Genomic DNA, 9,529 nt, shown 5'->3' with positions numbered 1-9,529 from the left:
GAGCTCCATTATGTGTGTTTATATATATCCACCCGGAGAGATCGACCTGGTATGATCATAAAGATAGACAAAATGGGGAAGAGAGTTTGACGTATTTTTTATTGAGTACACTGGTAGAGTATCCAGCTGTTTTTATCATTGTACTTGGATTTGTTTGTTTGTTTATTTGTTGTTTAACGCCGCACTCAGCACTCAGGAATATTCCAGCTATATGACGGCGGTCTGTAAATAATCGAGTCTGAACCAGACAATCCAGTGGTCGACATCATGATTATCGGGGTATGATGACAGGCATCAACCAAGTCAGCGAGTCTGACCACCGGATCCCGTTAGTTGCCTCATACGACAAGTGGGGGCACGGGTGGCCCAGTCGTCTAAGGCGCCACGATTCGCTGCGCAGAGTTGCGTCCCACGCCAGAATCCTTTGGTTGTGGGTTCGAATCCCGGTTCGCCCCAATTATGTTTCTAGGTTTGTTAGCACCATTCCCGTGCTCGTGGGTTTCGCCGAAGTGGTAAACGTCTTAGACCTGCACAACTTCGGGCTTTCCTCCAACATTAAGCTTACACGCCGTGATATAACTGGTATAATATTAAAAGCGGCGTTAAACCCAATTCACTCACTCACTCACTCTAACGAGAAGCATAGTCGCCTTTTATGGCAAGAATGGGTTGCTGAAGACTAATTCTTTCCAGGATCTTCACGGGTCTAATTGTACATGAACAGCAGAACCGGTGTGACGCGGGACTATGTGGAGAACGATGTTATTCACCATGTTGGAAGTAACAATTACTTAGTAATTTGTTACACAATTTGAGATGGAAAAATATTCATATGATAAATTACAAAATAACTATGGAAAAACTCTTTTGGAAATGTGTTCAATTCTGAACATACATATTGTGAATGGAAGATTTGGAACTGACTTTTAAATCGCTGACAGTACATTTATTGGGCATTAAGTGAGTGAGTGAGTTGGGTTTAACACCGCTTTAACAGTGTTCCAGTTATATCACGGCGCGTCAGCTTAATGTGGGATAATCTTGGTGAGGTGGAGGACATAGTGACATGTCAAGGTTATGTGCAAGAATTGACAATTGACATATTAGAATCCCCAATCACCAGATCCGAACTTTTTGAAAGCATCAGTGTCAAGAAACATGATAAATCGGATGGCATTGACGATATCTATGGACGCCATTGTACAAACATGGTTTGAGTGCTAAAATGGTTAAAATGTTACAATACATGTACAGTAATGTACAGGCTAGTGTTCGTTCAAACAACAGAGAATCTTGCATATTTGTTGCTTCATGGGTGTGAGGCAAGGTTGTATGCTTTGTCCCTTTTTGTTTAAGTTTTTTTTATAAACGAATTGTCGTTTTGGTGTACTAAGTTACATACGGAATTTATGTATATTTTTCTACTTCTATTTGCGGAAGACCTTATTGTGTGTGGCAATACTGTCAACAACGTACAAATGATGTTGAATATCTTGCATGATCACTGTTGTAAATGGGAAATGCCAGTCAATCTATCGAAAACAAAAAAAGTTGTTTTTCAAAAATAGGGGAGGGTTATCACCTTATGAAAAAATGGTATTATGATGGAAATGCGTATGAATTAGTTACTGGATACAGTTATCTTGGCTTGCATTTTAGTGATAGAATACTGAGGTCGAATGCTTAAATAATATTGCAATTCAGGCAATAAAGGTATTCATGGTCCTGTTTATTAGTATACTTTCCTTGAAACCGTACTTGCCTCACTTTTACTTCAAATGTTTTGATACAAAGATAACACCAATACTTTTATACGGGGCTGAAATTTGGGGGTTCAGTGACTTAGAACCGAGTCTGGCAGATGTTTTATTCAGTCGCTCGCTGTTTTGAAATGTGTCAAATATTGGCTGTGTCTTTATAATATGCAGGCATCCCGTTTACCCCAAAAAATGTTACAATATGTTGCGGTTGTACGATGAACAAGGCCAGGTAAATTGGGTAACGAAACTTAAAAGTGTTATTTTCAGATTAGGATTTGGTGATGTCTGGTACTTTCAAACATGTGGTAAAAAACCCCGCATTTTTAAATATGTTACGACAGCGGTTAAAACTTTTGGTACAAAGGTGAATCTAGGGACACTATACAATATGACTTTATTTACGTTACCACCTTGCTTCCATGGAAACGGAAAGGGCATCTGCAGAGCTGATTCATCGATATTCAGAGATTTCGTCCAAATGTGGTATTTAGGTACAATGTATTTCAGGACTCAACCGAAATTTAGTTGTTCGATTTCGTTAAAAGGGATATTAAGATATAGTTTTGCACACAAAGCGCATTTTATTACAATACCAAGAGAATGGAGTCCTCTGATTGGTCGAAATGTAAATAGTTTACCCTATTTAAGACTATGTTACCATACTAATAAGTGCTCTTTATGAAACTAGGTGTGGATGATCAGCACAACATACAGTAATATAACCTCATTCAGAAATCCAAGATGGTCTCACTGTCGCCATTTTGTAATTTACAGGTCTCAAACATCTAAATGAGTAAATATCTATTTATGATTTCCTTTTGAAAACACTCGTGAATATCATTTCATTAGATTATTAGTTCATTGTACCCCCGCAACGAACTTAGGTGGTATAATGGAATCAGCGTGTCAGCCCGTCCGTCGGTCTGTCCACAGAAAATAACTTTCCGAACAATTCCTTTCAAACTAATTGACTGATTTCAATTAAACTTTGTACACGTGGCCACCTCAACATGTTGGGCACATTGCAATTGTTGTTTGTTTTTTTCATTTGGGTGGAGTTATTGCCTTTTATAACTTCGTCATCTCAATTTGTCTGGACGACTTCAAAACTACAACATCGAATTCTTTCAGATATGTACGTAGGTGTAGCTAAGGACATTGTAAATGCAGGAATGGTGTTTTTCATCTGTTTCAAGAGTTTTGTTTAAAGTTCATTTTCTATATTTTGGTAATGGTTTAAGTTTCATTTATTTTTAAAAAACAAAGTTTTTCTTTGTTAAATATTTGGTCCACTTAAAGTCATCTTCATTTGAACCTCCTCACTTTGGCTTAGTGGATAAAGTGTTTGGTCATAATATGTCACATGACCTTTGAAAGCTAGGCATTGTGAGTTCAAATCCCCATTTCTCGATAAACTTTTGCAGATAAATTAATTACTTGTTTACAGCCTCAATTCCATTTCAAGTCACATGATCTAAAAAGCACATGTTCCCCACACAATCAGTCAAATCTCCATCTTGTTAGGACCACGGTTACATTTTCCAAAGTGTAAAGCAACACAAATGTAAGTACACTCATATTTTTCAATGCCAAAGTTAATATTATGTTATCTCTCAAGTGTTAAATGCATTTATAACTTCAATTCAGAAACCATTTGGCAGTTGTAAGCAATTTTGAGTATTTTGTCAGACAGTTGTTTGTTATTCTTTTAAATTGGTCATTTTGACTATTTAATTGGTTCAGCCTAAAGTAAAATTGTATTTTCTTTCTATTTTAGTTTTCTGAACCTCACCCACCAACGTATTCAACGTAAACAATGTAAACAAAGATAGTCGTCTTACAACGTGACTGAAATTGCCTCATTATAACGCCTTAGAACGTAAACATAGTTTGAAGTTGTATTTTGAAGTCGTCTTTACCGTTCAACGTCAGCTCTTCAATTCAACTCATTTACCAACGATTATGATTGAATGGATATTGTTCAACGTTTGTACTGAACATTGTGATTAACGCTCAACATCATGTAATAAAATTCCCCGTGGGTGCGAGTGTCAGAAGTTTGTGTTTCTTGCATCTACATTAGTTCAGAAACATTTATACTGCAAGATAACGTTGAAACTAGACTTGTCCAAAACTGAAATTGATTAAAAGCTAAAACTGAACTTTGACTTTTCAAGTACAACGTAACCATGGCAACAAGTCAAGATTATTCAATAGTTGATGATGAGACTGATCTGTCACATGAGCAGAATAGACAAGTGAGCTTTGAAGAAGATGAAGGAGAAAGTGAAGGTCGAAATCTTAGAAAGGTTAGGACTCTAACTGATAAAGGGAAAGTTGAGAGACTCAGACTTTGGAAGAATAAACAGATAGCAGCTACCACAGCAGTGACAAAGAAACGCAACGAAATCTCAAGGCTCATGGAACGTGGAGATAATTTGCACTTAGTGAAGATGAGTTATCAACATCTAAATGAACTGTTTGATCAATACACAATGTGTTTTGATGCATATTTTGCTGCATTAGAGACAGAAGAGCTAAAGAGTATTGAGAGCAAGTCGAATAAATAAAAGGAACACGACTTCATCAAATACAGAGAACACGTTTCCCAATGGATCTCCAACATAGAAGTTCAATTTGCAGACAACATTGACTCTGCTTCAAGATCTTCATTTAAGTCAACAAGTTCAACACGATCAGCAAGAGCCAAGGAGAGAGCTCGCCTTGCAGAATTGCTTACAGAAAAGGTCAAGTTTGAAGATATTCGCAAGTTAGAAGAAATAAAGCTTGATATTGAAATTGCAAAGCCTGAGGCAAGGGAGAGAGTATATGCAGAAATGGAGTCTCCATCATTTCAAACAACTGTGCCACCAATTGTACAGCCACGAGGTGATCATCTGCATGCTCAATCAGAACTGCAACATGATGCTAAAGACATTATATATCCTGTTTCCTCAAGTCAACAGAGTACTGTACATGTTCAGCATAACACTCCGGTCTGTGACACTGTAACGCCTCTGTGGTATACTAGGAGTGCAACAACGTCATATCATCAGACTCCTGTGAGGCAGAACTTCACCTCTCCATATCAACAGCCTCCCAGCTTAAATCCTCCTGCATTCAGCTCAACGTTTACTCAACCTGCAACAGAAAGTATGGTCCAAGCTCAGCAACAGATGTTGACTGCCATGTTTCCCCCTCAACTTGAAGTACCAAAGTTTAAAGGTGACCTAATTGAATATGGATCCTTCATGATGGCATTTGATGCTAGAATAGTGCCTCATACTAACTGTGACAGAGACAGGCTGTACTACCTCGATCAGCAACTGGAAGGTGAACCGAAAGACTTGATAGCTGGATGTCTGTATATGTCTCAGTTCGATGGATATACAGAAGCAAGGGAGCTGTTGGACAAGGAATATGGTGATCCATATAAGGTGTCAATGTCCTACATCAACCAGGTTCTGTTATGGCCTGATATCAAGTATGATGACAGCCAGAAACTGAATAAGTTCTCTGTGTTCCTGACAAAGTGTCTCCATGCAATGAAGAACATATCCCACATGTCAGTGCTGAACCATGCTCCGAATCTTCAAGCAATTGTCCACAAATTGCCATCTCATCTTCAGAACAGATGGAGAGATCGAGTGACAAAGTGCCATATCATCAGTTCAAGGTCAATGGAGTTCAAAGATCTTGTCGAGTTCATTGACTTTGTTGCCAAATCGGCCAACGAACCAGTGTTTGGAAAAGAAGCCATGCAGCATAGAGAACAGTTAAGTACATCTTCACAAGGTAAAACAACTAAAGGCAGACAACCATCATCAAAGTCTAGATCAACTGCATTTGCTACTTCAGTTAATTCCAGTTCCTCAACTGATAAACCGAGAAGACCACTGTCATGTTATTTTTGTTCAAAGTCGCATGATATTGACGACTGTTTCGAATTTGCCAAAAAGACACTCACTGAGAAACGAAGCTTTATGATGGAGAAGAAAATGTGCTTTGGATGTTTCGCTTACAACCACACTGTTAAAGGATGTTTGAAGAAAAGACTCAGTAAGAAGTGCGAGAAGCGTCATCCAACTTCACTTCATGATGACAACTTCACCATGAAATCAACACCGCAGTTAACAGACACTCAAGCCAAACAAGTATCAAGCTCAAGCGATGGTGTAACCACGTCCTGCAGTGCAGCAACTTCAGATGCCATGGAAACAGTTCTCCAGTCGATTCTTCCAGTTACAGTGCATCTTGAAGACAGTGGTGTGAACATAAAGACATATGCTTTCCTGGATAATGGGAGCTCAGGGTGTTTCATGACTGAAGATCTTCAGTGTCAGCTTGGTGCTCCATCAACACAGACAACCTTAAAGCTTCGCACGATGCATGGTATTGACATTGTGCCGACCTCAGTGGTGACTGGTCTTGTGGTTATGGACATTGATTGTGCTAATCCTATTCCACTTCCAAAGACATATGTGAAAAATGATATCCCTGTCAACCGTGATCAAGTTCCTGATCCAGAATTCTTGAAGAAATGGCCTTATCTTCGTGACATGGCAAACAAGCTTCCAAGAGTGTATCCCAATCTTGAAGTTGGACTGTTAATTGGAAGCAATTGTACTCAAGCACTGGAACCACAACAAGTAATCCCTTCGGGTGACAATGGTCCCTTTGCTGTGCTTTATAAACATGGATGGACTGTAAATGGGCCTCTGCATGTGAAATATGATCAGGTTCAGAATTCTCTTTGCTGCAACAGAGTGATCTTCACAGAGTCAACGGTTGTAAAAGAATGTTTAACAATGGACACTGTAGTGAAACTCCTGGAGAAAGACTTCAGCGAACAAGACATGGGTGATCTTCCTGGTCAACGTGGCTATTCCAGAGAAGACAAGCGGTTTATGGATATAGTTGAACAGAATGTGGAGTTCATCAATGGTCACTATCAGCTACCACTACCGTTCCGGAATCCTAATGCCTACTTTCCAAACAACAGACAACAAGCACTCAGCAGAGTTAAGCGGCAGAGAAAGAAGGTGCTGGCAAGTGAAACCTACCACAGAGACTACACTGTGTTCAACAACAATCTACTAGAGAAAGGTTTTGCCTATCCTGTGCCTGATGATGAACTCTCTGCATCTGCTGATAACGTCTGGTATCTTCCACACCATGGTATTTACCACCCAAGGAAACCTGAGAAAATTCGTGTTGTATTCGACTGCAGTGCCAGATATGAAAGATCTTCTCTTAACGACAGACTACTCCAGGGTCCTGATTTAACGAACTCTCTGATTGGTGTGCTGACAAGATTCAGGACTGAACCAGTAGCTTTCATGAGCGACGTGGAGGCTATGTTTTATCAAGTAAAGGTTCCAGTTTCACAACACGATCATCTGAGATTCCATTAGTGGCCAGAAGGTAATCCTGATACTCACTTTAAAGAGTACAGAATGGCTGTACATATCTTCGGCGCCGTGTCATCCCCAAGCATTTCCAACTTTGCCTTGAAACACACAGCATCCAAAGCAGAAGAAAAGTATGGTATTCTTATTGCTGAGACCATCCGAAAGAACTTCTACGTAGATGACTGCTTAAAAGCTGCAAAGGATGAAGACACAGCTGTGAGTTTGGTGCAAGATCTTGTATCAGCCTGTGCAGATGGTGGATTCAGATTAACCAAGTTCACATCTAACAGCAGAAATCTACTGAAGTCGATTCCCACAGATGATCATTCCAAAGAGCTGCAGTCCAGAGACCTTGACTATGATGATGTACCAATAGAACGAGCCCTGGGCATGAGATGGTATGTGAACTCTGATATGTTTGGATTTTCTGTTGAGTTACCAGACAAACCAGTGACTCGCAGAGGAATCCTGTCAACCGTGTCTTCATTCTATGATCCACTTGGAATGGTGTTCTCAGTTATTCTGCCTGCAAAGAAGATACTCCAGGACTTGTGCACCGACCAAAGCCTAGATTGGGATGATGACATACCTAGTGCACCTGCATGTGAATGGAAGAAATGGTTATCAGAACTTGACTTGATGAAAACTCTGAACATTCCATGGTGTGTAAAGCCATTTGACTTTGGGGAAGTCACATCAGCTCAACTGCATGTGTTCTCCGACGCAAGCACTCGGGGATATGGATGTGTAGTATATCTCAGACTGTGTGACAAGAGTGAGAACATCCATGTTGCCTTCCTGATGGGTAAGTCAAGACTATCTCCTGTGAAAACTGTCAGCAGCAACTATGTCAATCAGAATTGGACAACAACTCCTAAAAGAACTTGATGTGAAAATAGACAATGTCTCATACTACACGTACTCCACAACGGTTATCCACTACATCAACAGTGAGAAGAAGAGATTCCCGGTGTTTGTTGCCAACAGGGTCCGGCTCATTCGTGATTTCTCTTCTCCTGACCAGTGGAAGTATATTGATACATATGACAATCCTGCTGATGTCGCCTCAAGGGGAACAACTACAGCAAAACTACTCCAGGACGACAAGTGGTTCAAAGGGCCAGTTTTTCTCAGAACTCCTGAAACGGAATGGACAATAAAGCAACTACTAACTGACTGTGATGAACAGTGTGAAGAGACCGTACAATCGTGTGTCACACAAGCTCAAATCTGTGAAAGTGGTATGGACTGTCTGATCAATCATTATTCAAATTGGTACAGATTGAAACGTGCAGTTGCAGTCTACAGTTGTGTGATGGACATTCTTCAAGAACGGATGAAGTGCCAGTTAGAGAAACATGTCCCTGACTGCCAAACGACAGAAGTGTTCACTGTAAAACGCCTAGAGCATGCTTCAAAAGCTGTAGTTAAGTATGTTCAGTCAAAGACTTTCAGTTGTGAAATCAATTCTCTTCAAGACTCATCTGGTAAACGAGGCCGAGTACCAAGAAGCAGTTCTGTCTCCAAGTTGGATCCATTCATAGATTCTGATGGAGTACTCAGAGTTGGAGGCAGACTCAACAAGGCTCAAGTTCCAGAATCCATGAAGCACCAGATACTCTTACCAAGAAAGAACCATGTGACAACACTCATCATTCGTGACGTCCATCATAAGCTGAGTCATGCTGGTAGAAATCATGTGTTGTCAGTGCTAAGAGAAACTTTCTGGGTGGTCAGTGCCAACTCAACAGTCAGAAATGTGCTTCATCAGTGTGTGACATGTCGTCGCCTAACTGCCCCAACATGTGAACAGAAAATGGCCGACTTACCACCAAGTAGAACAAGTCCAGGACCACCGTTCACATTCACTGGTGTTGATTACTTTGGCCCTTTCATCATCAAGGAGGGCAGGAAGCAGGTCAAACGTTATGGAGTGTTGTTCACTTGCCTTGTGAGCAGAGCTGAGTTAAGTTAAACATGTATGTTTAAGAGGCCGGGTATGTAAATGCAGAAATGGTGTTTTTCATCTATTTCAAGGGTTTTGTTTAAAGTTCATTTTCTATATTTTGGTAATGGTTTAAGTTTCATTTATTTTAAAAAAACTAAGTTTTTCTTAGTTAAATATTTGGTCCACTTAAAGTCATCTTCATTTGAACCTCCTCACTTTGGCTTAGTGGATAAAGTGTTTGGTCATAATATGTCACATGACCTTTGAAAGCTAGACATTGTGAGTTCAAATCCCCATTTCTCAATAAACTTTTGCAGATAAATTAATTACTTGTTTACAGCCTCAATTCCATTTCACATGATCTAAAAAGCACATGTTCCCCACACAATCAGTCAAATCTCCATCTTGTT

General features: G+C 39.9%; 2 protein-coding genes across 2 annotated transcripts; both read left to right on the top strand.

The window, feature by feature from the left end:
* Positions 1-3,949: 3,949 nt before the first annotated feature.
* LOC139455014 (uncharacterized) lies at positions 3,950-7,174 on the top strand. Its single transcript, XM_071236601.1, has 2 exons — positions 3,950-4,187; positions 4,404-7,174. The coding sequence occupies exons 1-2, from the start codon at positions 3,950-3,952 to the stop codon at positions 7,172-7,174; spliced, it is 3,009 nt and encodes a 1,002-aa protein (XP_071092702.1).
* A 42-nt stretch (positions 7,175-7,216) lies between these two features.
* On the top strand, positions 7,217-9,146 carry LOC139455013 (uncharacterized). Its single transcript, XM_071236600.1, has 2 exons — positions 7,217-7,976; positions 8,071-9,146. Exons 1-2 carry the CDS (start codon positions 7,217-7,219, stop codon positions 9,144-9,146), a joined length of 1,836 nt encoding a protein of 611 aa, XP_071092701.1.
* The last annotated feature ends 383 nt before the right edge of the window (positions 9,147-9,529 follow it).

Source organism: Haliotis cracherodii, unplaced genomic scaffold (assembly GCF_022045235.1).
Source record: "Haliotis cracherodii isolate W230 unplaced genomic scaffold, xgHalCrac1.p SCAF_11, whole genome shotgun sequence".
NCBI classification, from domain to species: Eukaryota; Metazoa; Mollusca; class Gastropoda; order Lepetellida; family Haliotidae; genus Haliotis; species Haliotis cracherodii.
Note: the sequence above shows the minus strand (reverse complement) of the source record. Positions and strands in the feature narration are given on the sequence as shown.

Coding starts and splice junctions, on each gene's coding strand:
- LOC139455014 (XM_071236601.1), top strand. CDS start 3,950: ATGGCAACAAGTCAAGATTATTCAATAGTTGATGATGAGACTGATCTG. Junction 4,188..4,403: donor AATCTCAAGGCTCATGGAAC/GTGGAGATAATT, acceptor TTCAATTTGCAG/ACAACATTGACTCTGCTTCA.
- LOC139455013 (XM_071236600.1), top strand. CDS start 7,217: ATGGCTGTACATATCTTCGGCGCCGTGTCATCCCCAAGCATTTCCAAC. Junction 7,977..8,070: donor CCATGTTGCCTTCCTGATGG/GTAAGTCAAGAC, acceptor ATGTGAAAATAG/ACAATGTCTCATACTACACG.